Here is a 13,702-nt window from a genome sequence, read left to right as displayed (position 1 = left end):
GGCATGTCACCCGCCACGCCCCGCCGGCGGCGCCGACGTCATCCGCACGCGACCGCCGCGCCGCAGCCGTTGGCGGGGCCGCACGGAGCGCCGCGCCTGCGCACTGCGGGCTACGCGCGTTAACGGCCGTGCCGCCATCGGCCTGGTGGGGCCGCGGGAGTAGACCCAGTTGCCCTGTTAGAATCGGGGACCGCAGCGTTGACTCAAAAAGCGAGTCAGGCTGGGAGAAAACTCTGTAATTGCAGAGAAAACTCTGTAAATGCAATGCCAAAACAATACTTTGTGTATCTCATTAACTGAAATGCCATTTTTACTTAATTTAGATCTCTACAAGCAAACTCCCAGTCATCAGTTTTCCTCGTGATAATCAAATTAATGCTAAACCAGTACAGTTAGTTCCGCAGGCTGGTGAAGTGTTTCCCTTTGGGAGGGCCTGGGCATTGCAAAGCACGCACCCCAGGCTTAGAAAATAGGATTTATACTTTCAAATCCTACTCTAAACTCCTACGTAAATGCAGATACAGCAAAGTGTGTGTTGGGATTAGAGCCCGTATTCCAAAGGGAACACGGTGTGAGAGGAGGCCAGCAAGGACCTGCAGGAAGAGATGTGTGTAGCAGGATGAAAGGGGAAGACGACACCAGAGAGAGGGTGCAAAGCCAGGAGGAGAGAGCAAGCTGTGCTCAAGGGGACCAGCAAAGTGCAGTTATTACCTTTGCTTGGTAATCATAAGCGATGGCGATCTATACTGATTCTTTTTCTGCTTAATCAAAAGATGTTAAATTTCATACTATACAAAGCCATTTTGTTTTTTCCCCCCATTTACTTTTATTCTCATTTGAAATCTTGAATTTCTATTAAGAAGACCTGTTAGACCAAGACTAGGAGCGCTGCAATGTTGCATTAGTTATTTGACAAGAACACCCAACGCTGAAGAGGAAAAGCTGATATATCATAGAGTTTTCATCTCTTAACTATTTTGTCTTTTTCTTAAAATTTATCTCTGGGAATTCCATAGCTGTGGCATACCACATCTGGTTTTTATTTATATAAAAACATAGTCACAGTAAGAGACTTGAAAACATGGCCTAAGCATACAATAATACCAAAAAGGACATGCTGTATTTAACCTAATACTGACATTATTTCGTATAGGCAAAAACCCTTTCTTTTCTCTTAGAACACCAGTGGCAAGGAAGCTGGTCCACCCCCTCTATCCACCTCAGGGCAGCACAATATGCATATGTGAGAGGACCCACGTTGCCTTCTCAGACTGCAGTTAACCGAAGGAACCATATTTCTCCCCTTTCGTTTTTCCAGCCATCTCTGKGAAAGCAAGGAAGGGGCAGATTTTTTTCACAAACTGCCTTTTCCCCTCGTCTCCGAGAGCCCACGCGCCCTGAGGGGATGAGAGGCAAAATGGCCGCCCCTCAGCAACGAGCGCCGCTTGTCCCCCGCCCTGCCGCGCCTCAGGCCCCGCCTCCAAGCAGCTCTCAGCGATTGGCCCCGACGCGGCGTCGGCTCCGCCTCCCCATGACGTCACGCGGCAGCAAGGTATTATAAGGCGCGCGCGCCACGGCTGTAGGGCTAGAAGGTTCTGGGAGCCGGAGMGTTCTGTGTGAGGAGCCGCGGCCCGGCCAGGCGCAGTGTCTCGCCATGACCCGTGAGTGCCCGGCCGCCGGTGGGCCCCCATTCGCCTCGCCGCCGGTGCCCGGAGCGATGGGGCTGCACGGGGGCCTGCGGTGCGGGTGGGGGAGCGTCTCGGCCGCTCCGTTATAATGGCGCCGGGCGGCTGAGGCCGATGGGGAGGCGCAGCCTGGGAGCGGCGCTGGGGCTCCCGAGATCTTGCCGCCGTTTTAGGATTAAAGATGTGTCCTCAGTGGCCCCTGGCGTAGCTGTTCGGGTGGAGGGAGAAGATGGTAGTCGGCTAGAAAAGTGTTAGCGCTCTGTTCCGACGCTGACCGCAAATAAAGCGTGTTTAAAGGGTTGTGGCGTATTTAATAGCTTCTTGCCTCATTTATGATTCTCGAGGATGTCACTCAAAGCGAAAGAGGACGTGCAGCTCATCCSCTCAGTTAGAATTGGTGCTAGTGGATGCGTTCCAAGATGGCGGCGGGCTCAGGGCCGGGCTGGGCGCCGCGGGCTCGCCGAGCGCAGCGGCGCCGCTTCGCCGCCCTCCGCCCGTGTCTGCCCGTGTAGAAGCTGCTGCTGTTTGAGGAAGGGCCTCCGTACCAGCGCTAGCTATAAAAACGGACCTTCAAATCCGTCGTACGGTGAAAGTGCAGAAGAATTAGAGGTGCGAAAGAATTAATTGTGCACTAATTTGAGCTCAGAGAGACTGTAGATTTATGGAAGAAGTCATAGGCTTATGGCTTTTAAAATACTCCTGTTTTCCATGATAAAATCCCTGTAATTTAAGATTACAAGGAGGTACATTGTTCCATATCACGTTACAGCAGGACAATCCTGTACTTGATCTTTTGACAGCCTAGTTCAATATGGTATCAGAAATACTGTGGGTGGAGAAAGCTGTGTGYGACCTAGCGTGTGGCCTTATCTTTAGGGTATGTGTCCAGAGCTCARAGCTTTGGTATCAATACAGCTGAACTAGATCATGTATTTTCAMATAAATGGTGGCAAGTTGTTATTTTTTTATTCCATTGTTAACTTATGGCATGTGATGAAGTTCCTTTGCTAGTTGGAAAGTACCTTAGGGATTCTGATCTTAGATATTCAACCCAGTTAAGCATTCTTTTAATCTCTTTCCAATAAAGAGATTAAAGATGGTAGCTGTTTGGTCCAGTTTCTGTGCTGTTTGGAGATCTTTAGTGTATCTTAAGAACTGCTGMCTGATCTTGGAGCCTGAAGAGCAGGGACAGGTAGAACAGAAGCTGTGCAGAGTCCTACGGAGTCTGGCAAGGTAGGGCCATCTAGAGCATAGTTATAAGCAGCCAGATGATATGGGCCTATATATGACTCTCATTCTGGAGCTTCACACTAGGGAAAGCTGAATAGAGTCCGGACTGGACTGTGTTTCRTGGAAGACTTAGGCTGATGTTGCAGACTTTTTTTTTTTTTTTTTAAATTCAGAAAAATGAAATCATCTCAGGTAAAGTACTGGGGCCAAATAATCTGTGGCAACATTTGTTTGGAAGTTTAAGCTTCCTTTCMGTGAGGAATTTTGCGCTCTGATGTTAGGCTGGTGCTCTTCTACGTACTTTTGCTGCATGGAAGTGTCACCCAAGATCAGCAACCAAGGCCATTCAACCTTCAGCTTATCTCTTTTACAGAACACTCCTGCAGACATTGTGCATGTCACTGCCTGGGAGAAGTGAAGACCTTAGGGTGAGGGTGCAGGATAGCTGCTGGATGAACTTGGACTAAAACAGTGTTTTGAATTTGCCATTCTTTATGGACAAGGAAATAAGGTCTTCAAGCACCACAGGAGACCTCTTTGGTTGCTGCTGACCTGTGTGTGCAACATTTGTGCACACACAGAGCACTATAGAACTCTGGAACCATTTATAGCCTGGAATGTATCATCTGCCCATGAGTCATCAAGTCCCAGCCAAGCTGCAATATTGCTGGAAAGCTGTTTCACTTCAGTTTCTAAACAAATAGTGTCCATTCCCTATACTGCAGGAGTCTGGGGAAGAGATCCCCTGTGATGCTAGTGAGGAGGATGACTGGGTGTTCTCTCAGCCGGCATAGTGTCCTGCCAATGCCTGCGAGGCTCTGTAAGCCTTCAGGAAGCAGCACTCAAGATATCCACCACCCTTAAAGCAGTGGTGTTCAGAACATGCAATACCCCAGCCTCCATAGGATGCCTCTTGTCTGCTTCTTAACATGGCAGGTCCACTTAAACACAATGAGTAGAAAGCCGTAGATTATGCCAGAAGTTAGTGTTCAAAATTTTCCTCTGGACCTGTTCGTAAACTGCTTCTCCAACACCCAAAATGAAAGGCACCTGAAGATTATCTCTCAGGAGATGAAAAGAGTGTAGGTAATCTTAAAACTGGAGAGAGATTAAAATGAGCATAACAAATTACAGGGCCATTGAGCATGGAAAAATAACTTGCGGTTGTGTATGCTGAAGACTACAAGCGACTACAGCAAGAATAGGCTGGAATACTCTGAGCCCTAAAGAAGCAGGGCAAGAAGAAATACTAAGCAAAGAACCCCCTGGCAGATGAGCAGCAGAGCAGGCTTGAACTGTTCTAGGAAAGCAGATACAATTAAAAGGTTGTCAGCAGTGCAGAAGAGTCCTGTAACTGAGGTGGCTGTGGCTGCTGCCAGGAGGACTGAGTATTTGGGAAGTTGCATCTGCTCTGGGCCATGGTTGTGTGTTGTTTTTGGTATTATGTCTTCAGGAATGCTGTCTGATCAAAAACAAAGCCTGAAGCGTTAACAGTTTGGGGGCTGATTACTCCTGGGGAAGACTTGCCTGTCCCCTGAAGAGTTGTCTTCTGTACCACAAGCAGTGGGGTGTATATACTCTGTACTTCAGGTTTTGTTAAATCACACTTAGGTGCTGGCTAAGGCCACACCTAAGTGCTGCGTTAACCTTTTGTTGGTATTGAGTAGTTATGTCTGTGAACCAAGTGGCTCTTGCAGTAGCCATGTGAAACTTGGAGACAACCTCAGTGGACAGGTCCAGCATTGCAAACCGTGGCATGGCGCTCCGTAGACCTTTCTATAAAAGGAATAGGAAAACGTGTGACTATCAGGTCTTGCATAAAGCTGTAACATATCTTGTAGGTGGAAATCAGCGTGAACTTGCCCGCCAAAAGAACCTGAAGAAGACCCAGGAGATCCACAAAGGGAAAAGGAAAGAGGATAGCTTGTCTGCCTCTCAGAGGAAACAGAGGTAAGATGTAGTATTGTAGGAAGGAGCTCGTTTTCTTCAAGAGAAGCTCTGCTGCCAAAATAGTCATACCAGAGGGAGTGGTCAGCCTGAGAGAGTGAGAGGTCCTTAGAGCCTCTGAGTTCTGGGGCAAAGGAGGCATGACCTAATCTGGCRCCTGACCATGCTACTTGCCCAGAATTCTTGTGTATTTTGTGAGTTGCTTTCCGGAATGAATACAAGAAGTAACTTGAGACTAATTGGCACCCATAARATGTGAGCAGATTGCAACTGTGGGCAAATGAGAAAGTAGCAGGTTTCCATCAGCTGGCAATTTGCTACTATTTCAGCTATAGCATCCAAGAGTTTGAATCTAAATCAGACTGGTAAAGGCTTACTCGGTAGCTGGTCAAATTGGCTAAAGTACTTAAAATAAGGTAAATGGCAAGAAAAATGGTTCATAGAAATCTATTCTCTATCAAAATGGAATTTAAATATTCTCTTTTGGCTCATGGTCCATTAATGTGCTCGAGTATAAATACCGTATGCAGGCTTGCCTCTGATACAAAGCAGCTTCATTTTTTGCAAGCCCTGAGGTGTGTGGGGGGAATTTAAGAAGTTTTTTGCCTAATATTAAAGCAGATTTTCAATACTTGGAAGCTCTTCCATTTGTTTTATCCTGTATTTTTGAGTTTAAACATATATCAATTAATGAAACAATTTACCTACAGTGCAAGCTTAATTAACAACAAACTTTGTTTTATGCTAGTACCTATCCACTAATCTCGTTTCTTGAAACTGTCATCACGTGCGCTGTTGGAAAGCAAGCCAAGAGATGGTCAGTGAGAGAAATRGTGAGCCAATATCTGAAGTCTAACTCTGCTTCTTTACAGAGACTCCGAAATCATGCAGCAGAAACAAAAAGCAGCTAATGAAAGGAAGTCTCTGCAGGCAGGAGCAAAATGAACTGTCCCTCTGGAGGAGACCTAAGGAGAGYGTGTCAATGAAGCTGAAGGGCCGAGGAGATCAGACGTTTATAAAAATGGCCAGCCATTAAATGGTTAAATGTTTCTCTCATACTTGCAGACTTGTTCATTTTGCATTTCTTTAGAGTATTTTCAGGTTAGTGTAGGCTTAGTTATCTGAAGTGTTATTTCAGAACTGACTGTACTCTTCTGCATGCATATAAGTAATGGTACCAGGCAATAGCTTAACTCCAGCTTTTTGTTGCAATTGTTGGTTTCATTTAATGGTCCCAGTAATAATGGATTTCTGAAACTGCAGTTAGACCAGATTTTTTTTTGATTTCTTAAAGAAGAAATTAATTCAGAATGGAACATACTTGTAAAATGTGGTTAAATTGAAAAGGTCTGAACTGTAATTTTCATCTTAAATTATTTTTACAATAAAATGTTGCATGAAATATTGTTTAATTGAAATGGTTATGGTTGATACATTATTTCTTTAAGAAGTGAGAACAGTGAATTATGGAGAAATACAACCTGGCAGTATGAAGTCTGTGCTGTAGAAGATGCTTAATGTAGTTACAGTATTCATTGGTGTACTTCAGCAGACCATGAAGCTATTACTTTACTAAGAGAAGCTACAGGTTTTGAAGTTAATAAACTGAAGATGTTAACCGATTGCAAACCTGCTGTCGCTACAATGGTTGAAACTGCTGCTTTCTCAAACTGGTCTCAAGAATAAAGCTTAGTGCAAGTGAAAATGCAGTGCTTGTTCTTGGACAGGTTGATGGGGAGCACGCTGTTAGTTTGGGATACAAGGAACCGCAGCATTCCAGCTGCGGAAGCGCTCTTGGAGCTGGTTGCTTAGGGGCTGAGAACCAGCGTGGGGTTCTTGGARGGAGCCCTTTCCATAGGGTTGGGATCTTGAGCCTTGGATGGGGCGGATGGGGGCGCGCGCGGCGCCGAGCTCCGCTGGGGGGGGGCGAGGGCTTAGTGCAAGTGAAAATGCAGTGCTTGTTCTTGGACAGGTTGATGGGGAGCACGCTGTTAGTTTGGGATACAAGGAACCGCAGCATTCCAGCTGCGGAAGCGCTCTTGGAGCTGGTTGCTTAGGGGCTGAGAACCAGCGTGGGGTTCTTGGAGGGAGCCCTTTCCATAGGGTTGGGATCTTGAGCCTTGGATGGGGCGGATGGGGGCGCGCGCGGCGCCGGGCAGGTGGGGACGGGCCGGGAACGGGCCGGGGATCGGGAATGGGCGGCGGTAAGCGGTAACGGGTGTGTGGCCTCCTCCGCAGAGCGACGACTCGGACATCTGGGACGACACGGCCCTCATCAAGGCGTACGACAAGGCGGTGGCCTCCTTCAAGGTAAGGGGGGGGGGGCATTAGAAACGCACGTGTAAATAGATCAGTAAACATAAATATACRTTATAAATAAATAAATAAATAAACGTTACATAGATACCAACATACATCTTACGCTGCCCTGGCTTTTCTGCCCTGCAGAACGCCCTGAAGAACGGAGAGTGCCCGGAGCCCCCGGAGAAGCCGGAGCAGTCGGGGACCAAGAGGAAGAACAACAAGAAGAACCGGAGCAGAAAGAAGAGCAACTCCGCGCCGTCCAAACAGGTCGCCCCGGCTGGGGAATCGACTGTTGTGTGGCTGTAGAAYCACGCGCAGTGTGGGTTTGTGCCTGCCTGTGCTAAAGGGCAGCCTCTTCATCTTAAAAATGGGGRTGTGATGATGCTGGAGCTTTATCTTGCTCGTAGGAACCTCATTTCTAGAGCCCTGCTTGTAGGAAACTTAGCTTGAGCGCTTCAGTTAAATGCAAAGGAAAAGTCTGTCGGGGTGAGAGACGCGTTCCTCAAGATGGGGGGAAAGCTCTGCTTGCAAAATGGCTTCTTCTTCGGCAGCCATGGATACAGGCTCTTACCTGCCCCCCTGCTTCTGTTCCAGTGGAAAGTTGGTGACAGCTGCAACGCGGTTTGGTCTGAGGATGGCAACGTCTACCTGGCCACTATCGCCTCCATTAACCACAAGAGGGGCACGTGCGTTGTTATTTACACTGGATATGGCAATAAGGAAGAGCAGAACCTGTCTGACCTCCTTCCTCCRGCCATCGATGAAGCAGTAAATGAGATGGGGAATTCGGGGGAGGTGAGAGGGCAACTTTTTTGTTCCGCTGAAAAGGAAAGAAAGAGCAGGAGAGTCAACTTCTCAGTGTGTCRGCTACCCTGCCGTGGTGAGACGGGGGATCAGAATATATTTCTGCTGTGAAGGGGCACAAACCAAAAAGGGGATGSAAGTGGAAAGCGTCCCTGAACTTAGCATGGATGAAAAGGAGGGGGCAGGGGTAAAGCCTATGAGTAAAAGATAAAATGGCTCAAATGATRAGCAGGGGACACGCAAAAATTGTCAGGTTATTCCTGAATGGCCTAGAGAACTGACAGGAGAGCTGGGAGGCGAGAGAGAAGGAAGGAAGGATGTGGACAGYGCTTTCCAAGTGCAGTTTTACACTGCAAGTATTTACTTGAGATTGCTGTTTAATGCATGTTATAAAAATATGTCTTGCTTTTCTAGAATGAAAATGAGACTCAGTATTCGACAGATGAAAGTGAAAAATCTTCCCAGTCACCTCGAAACAAAAACTGCACAAAAGCCAGATTCTCTCCTCGCAATTTACGTTTTCCCATGCCCCATGCAACGCCAGCTCCAGGAAAGGTAAGCTCAGCCTTCCTTCTTGCCTGTAAAATGTAACTTCAGGGAGGGGCTTTGTCCCCTGGGCACTGTTGGTGCTGTTAGTGACACACTCCTGGTGCTTTAAAACTGTGCGTTTACAAGCCGGTTCACAGGCTRCTTCCGTACTGCACGTGACAGTGTTGGCACACACGGATGGGAGTATATCCACTGCCAGTGGTGAATATAAGTTTCTTGACATGATAGGGCAAGCACAGACTTCTCTCTAGAAAACAAAAATGTTTAGATTAAGTAGTATGGTTTCAACTCCTCGACTGACATCCAATGACATAAGTAGTGGGAATTGTAGTTCTCGGGAACAAAGAGCTGCTTTGTGTTTTTGCTGCCATTAAATTGTTGTGATGATGTGTTGCCTTTAGTTAGGGTTTGTGACTTGCTTGAAATAATTCTCTTAAATAAATCCTTAATGCCTTAAATTTCGTTTTAACTTGAACTATTTGATCATTTCATTTCAGGCTGGATCGAAATTCAACCCACCTCTGCCGTTTTTATCCTGCTGGCCCCCACCCTTCCCAACAGGACCCCCGGTAAGTGACAGTACAGTGAGGAGAAAACAGCAGGTGAGTAGTTGAGATCTCCAGGTTTCTAAGGGAATGTCTCAGTCCACTCTGGTTTTGGAACATGTTCATAGGAGGGTATTTTCTAGGTATTGTTCATGCACTTAGCAGCTATCACAAGAACTGCATGTCTAAGGCATAGTGTGTACACCTTTTTTTTGTGACAACAAAGCGCTTAGTGGGAATATCAAGAAAAAAATCTTAAGAAGAGAAATAAATTCTCAACAGGGTAGTGTGCCTTTCACGTGATTAACAKCATTTCACTGATATGGGCAAGTCTTTTTTCTAAATAAAACTTCATCTAAATCCTCAAGCCAGAGGAACCCTATTTCTTTCAAACTCTGGTAATGAAATCTTTCCAACTCTTACCTGACTGCCCTTTCTAATAATGCTTTGCGGATACGTTCTTGTTCTTCAGTAATATGTGTCGATCGTTTAGAACTGTCCGAAACACGGGCAACTCTCACTTTCTTCTATAATTTTGCAGCTGATTCCTCCTCCACCTCCTATGGGGCCAGATTGTCCTGAGGATGACGAAGCGTTGGGGAGCATGCTGATAGCCTGGTACATGAGCGGTTATCACACCGGGTATTACCTGGTACGTGCTACTTCTCTTTAGCAAGGTCTGTTTAAGCTTGCTCGGGTCTTGCTGCTACTGTTCTCAGCAAAAGGTTGACTGGGAATGTTGCTTTTTGGCCCTCTTATTCTAATATGATAGCTAGACATGTGAGTGTGAGATATAAGATAGACAGAAGGGTGTTTCATGCTGTGCAGGTTTTCTCATCTTWAAGTAGAAAATACTTGTCCACTGAAACTGCACATTTACACAATATTTCAGTCTTTGTTCCCCTAAAGGTGTCTTGCTAGGCTCCGTTAGTAAAATAAGTAGTTCTGGTTTTGTGGACAGGTGCTGTAAATCTCAATAAGATTATTATCCGATAGGTTTCTATGGATTTTCTTTTGAGCATTGATACTCATAATGCTTAGACTCAGATTTGACAATATTGAAAAGACTTCATTCTTCAGTAAAAAGACTTCATTCTTCAGTAATTGTTCAGGTGATTGCAAAGGGCTGTTATGAGCTGTCAGTGTTAAAGTCTATGACAGAGGGTTGATTTCTTGTGTCTTTGTATACCAAGGAAGAAAATTACAGAAGGAATTCAAGTCTTTACAGTGGGGTGGTTGGAAATAGGAGAGTAGCTTAAAAGTGATCTGAAATTCTTGTGTGGAGACACTGGTTATGATGCAGATATGTAGTTTACAGTTTGGTATCTGGCCTTTCTAATTCTCCAGTTCATTTARCCCTAAAGAAATAAAAGCTACTCTTGATTTATAAAGGACTGGAAAGAAAAGTCCTAAAATGTTTTTTATTTTGTGGCTTAAGCTTTTATTTTCGTGTTAGTAAAAGCAGGATTTTATTAAATTGTGTCCTGTAGGGCTTAAAGCAGAGTCGAATGGAAGCTGCCCTAGAGAGAGAATCCCATCCTAAATAACTGAATATCCATCACTGTCTTGCAGGACTGTAAGTACTGTAATTTTATCCTAAACAGAGATGCACTGTCAGCTGAGAAACGTGTTTGCAGTGGGTGAGGGCTTCTCGGCGGGCTGGCCCTCCCTGCAAACGCTTGGCCCTCCAAGAATTCCCCYGGCTCTCGCTCTCAGTTTCTGCCAGTACTGATCCTTTCTTGCTTAGCAGCAATGGAGTAGTCTTTTCATGGCCAAAGAGAAAGAAAATATCTTTATATTCTCTTGAATTATTTCCTGCTCCTTATTTTGTGGCTGTGCTTTTATCTAAACACTTCACGACAGTGTTCAATTCCTTACGTAGAATTCCGTATCACAAAACTCTTCTGATTCTGACAAGCATCTCAGTGCTGCACAGATGAGTTATTGGTATTAAGAAAATCCACATCTACTGCCTTAAATTTTGTTTCTTTTTTTAAAGCCAGGTACAAGTCTCTCCCACGGAGAGGGATATATCACTTGTGAAGCGGTTGATGGTGAAGATCAGAATTTTATCAAGACAACCTCAACGTTCTGTTAATAGTGATATAATTAGTAGATAAATTACTGGAGACTAGAAATTCTATGTGCTTTGAAACAGGTTATTTCTTAGYAACATCCAGTCAACCATATATTTAGTAAGCATTGCAGCAATGGAAAAAAAAAAATCAGTAAAATGCTCTTTATTTCCTCAAAACAATATTAAGCCTAATGTGAATTAAAAAAAAAGTGATAAGATTTCTTTCAGTGTGTGGTTTAACACCTCTTGTAACTATTTTATCTTGTATTCCTTAGAGTTTTGATTTATTTTTTTTTCCTCCTCTTGTGTTACAAGCCCAGTGCTTTTCGCTGGAGCCAGCGCGGTATTTCCTGCCAAGCCGTGGTTATGGCAGCAGTGTCCATTGCTGAGCTGCTGCTGGCACTGACCTAGAAAACAGTGCGCTGCCAGAGTGAGCGAGAGGCCTATTTTTATAATTAGCTGAACTTTGAAAGGTTGGTTTGTTTGTTTGTTTGTTTCACATGCCTGTGAATAAAGGTTCCTTTCAAACTTTGAATTTAGGGGTCATTTTGTTTGGTTTTTAGTTTCCATAAAAGCCTCTCTTCTATCTGAGTKGTGGAAATATGCTGGTAAGTTTTTGCTCTGTGGCCGCCTTGACTACTCCTGTGGTACCATACTAAAACCAACATGAAAAGCCAGGCTAGGGAAGGGTAAGAGAAGCCTCACCTCCCAGCTTCTTCAGTCTTAGCTCTTGTAGAAGGAAGGCTGCAGCTACAAGACTGGATCATGATGGAGGTAGCAGCAGCACTTTGCATTTCAGGAAAACCAGTCAAATACGGGCCTGAATTCTGCTGTAGTCAGTTCCTTTCCCTGGGCTGGTAAATCTCAGAAGAATAGAATTTCCCACCACTAAAAAAAAAAAAAAAAAAAAAAAAAAAAAAAAAAGAGAACCTGAAGCCTTAACTGCCCAAACACTGCCCTGCTGGAAGCGATGCAGAGCTGCTTGCTCAGTGGTTCACCAACTGCTCCCTAGCAGTTCTAGCAATTGCTAAAGCATAAATTGCTACATCCCTCTGAACTAGGGATGTGCCAGTACCTGGCATTAAGTCACACTCTTCAGTTTTTGGAGCTACTGAAATGGTGTCCAACATTATTTTTAATGCTATTGTGATTGTAAACTGTTTAGGACTTTTATTTCATGGTAATGAATCATGTAATGGACTTCGTGGCAATCAAAACATTAGAATAGAAATTAATATTATTTTACATGGGTGTTAAGTGAAATTGTACAGGTTAAGAAAGCTTCATTTTCCATAGAAGACATGACTTAGATGTGTAAATAAAATCCATAAAACAAGCTTTACAGCATTAATCCTGTCTTCTATTCTGTGATCCTTTTACATTGCCTTAACGTTGCTGTAGAAGAGACGCATGGTTCAGCCTGTTTAAAATCCTATAGTACCTGGTTAGTGGCAATATATGTAACTCCTAACAAAAGTAGAGAAAACTATGCTCTCAAACTTTTCTAGCCTTGAATATGTGATGAAAAGGRCAAGAGCCATTGCCAGGATAATCTTCAGCTCCTGGGCTGGGGATGCTGCTCTGCTTTCATGATATCAAACATATGAAGTCCCTCTGCATCAAGCCACCACCTCWGCATATTTATTGTAACTGGAGGAATAGGAACATGAGGTTGTTTAAGCGATGGAAAGAGGTGCTATAACATCTTCCACGTAAGGCACCTCCCACAGCCTCACTRCATGATTCTTCCTCTCAGCCCAGCATCCTGGGTACACATGGGGTTAGCTTGTATATAGCAAATAACAACTTCTATTATGTGATAACTTGAGCTACAAAACTTTGCTGGACATGACCTAGCTCTGTGCAGACACTGGTATTTCAGCACCACGATCCCTAGCTTTCCAAGGTCTGGAAAGAACATTAGTTTAGATCTAGCATAGCATCAAAAAAAAAATAAATACATCCCCAGTCTGAAAGACACTAGAATGTATTGTGTAGATATATTTCCCCTCAAAAAAACAACCGAGTCTCTCAAACTTCAACACAGTCACTTTCATCAAGTGAAGCTGCACCAAACTTGACAGCTGCTACAGAACTTTCTCTTCTGGTTTTGCTAGAAAGAGTCTCTTAGATTTGCTCTACAAGAGCTTTCCTAAAATAAAAATAAATCCAGTTATAGCCCCTTAAGATAGTTACACAGTTTGCTCAGGTACCAGCAAGCACCAGCAGCTACAAAGCCAATTTGCAACAAGGGCAGTAAAAGCTCTTTGTTTTCCAACACGTCCCTGCGTCACACAGACTCTAGCAGAATCCTTTTCCCCTTGCAGAAGCAGGGCTGCAGCCAGAATGTCCTCACCTGTAGACAGAGAGGACACCTGCATCCTCTGCAACGCTCACTGGCTGTGACCTTCACTGCCAGCTTCTCCCTCCCACGCCAGGGCTTAGCTGCCTGTCTAGCAAGGAGGCAAGGTCTAGCTCTGATAAGGACACAGCTGTCGAACCGCCACTCGGCTGGCCAGGAGAAAGCAGGCTGCAGAGAGCCAAGAAAGGAAAAGTTGCAG

At 44.9% G+C, this 13,702-nt stretch overlaps 2 protein-coding genes across 2 annotated transcripts; both read left to right on the top strand.

Annotated features, from left to right (window-relative positions):
• Positions 1 to 1,595: 1,595 nt before the first annotated feature.
• On the top strand, positions 1,596 to 6,493 carry LOC112944649 (small EDRK-rich factor 1-like). Its single transcript, XM_026036129.1, has 3 exons — positions 1,596 to 1,661; positions 4,757 to 4,865; positions 5,735 to 6,493. The coding sequence occupies exons 1-3, from the start codon at positions 1,655 to 1,657 to the stop codon at positions 5,805 to 5,807; spliced, it is 189 nt and encodes a 62-aa protein (XP_025891914.1). The 5' UTR covers positions 1,596 to 1,654; the 3' UTR covers positions 5,808 to 6,493.
• A 257-nt stretch (positions 6,494 to 6,750) lies between these two features.
• On the top strand, positions 6,751 to 11,676 carry SMN1 (survival of motor neuron 1, telomeric). The gene is made up of 10 exons (XM_026035336.1): positions 6,751 to 6,910; positions 6,981 to 7,021; positions 7,101 to 7,172; positions 7,311 to 7,433; positions 7,761 to 7,961; positions 8,385 to 8,525; positions 9,017 to 9,088; positions 9,606 to 9,716; positions 10,555 to 10,640; positions 11,064 to 11,676. The coding sequence occupies exons 1-9, from the start codon at positions 6,751 to 6,753 to the stop codon at positions 10,609 to 10,611; spliced, it is 978 nt and encodes a 325-aa protein (XP_025891121.1). The 3' UTR covers positions 10,612 to 10,640; positions 11,064 to 11,676.
• Positions 11,677 to 13,702: the final 2,026 nt, after the last annotated feature.

The sequence above is a fragment of the Nothoprocta perdicaria genome, unplaced genomic scaffold, assembly GCF_003342845.1.
Source record: "Nothoprocta perdicaria isolate Ctin4 unplaced genomic scaffold, notPer1 scaffold_1, whole genome shotgun sequence".
NCBI classification, from domain to species: Eukaryota; Metazoa; Chordata; class Aves; order Tinamiformes; family Tinamidae; genus Nothoprocta; species Nothoprocta perdicaria.
Note: the sequence above shows the minus strand (reverse complement) of the source record. Positions and strands in the feature narration are given on the sequence as shown.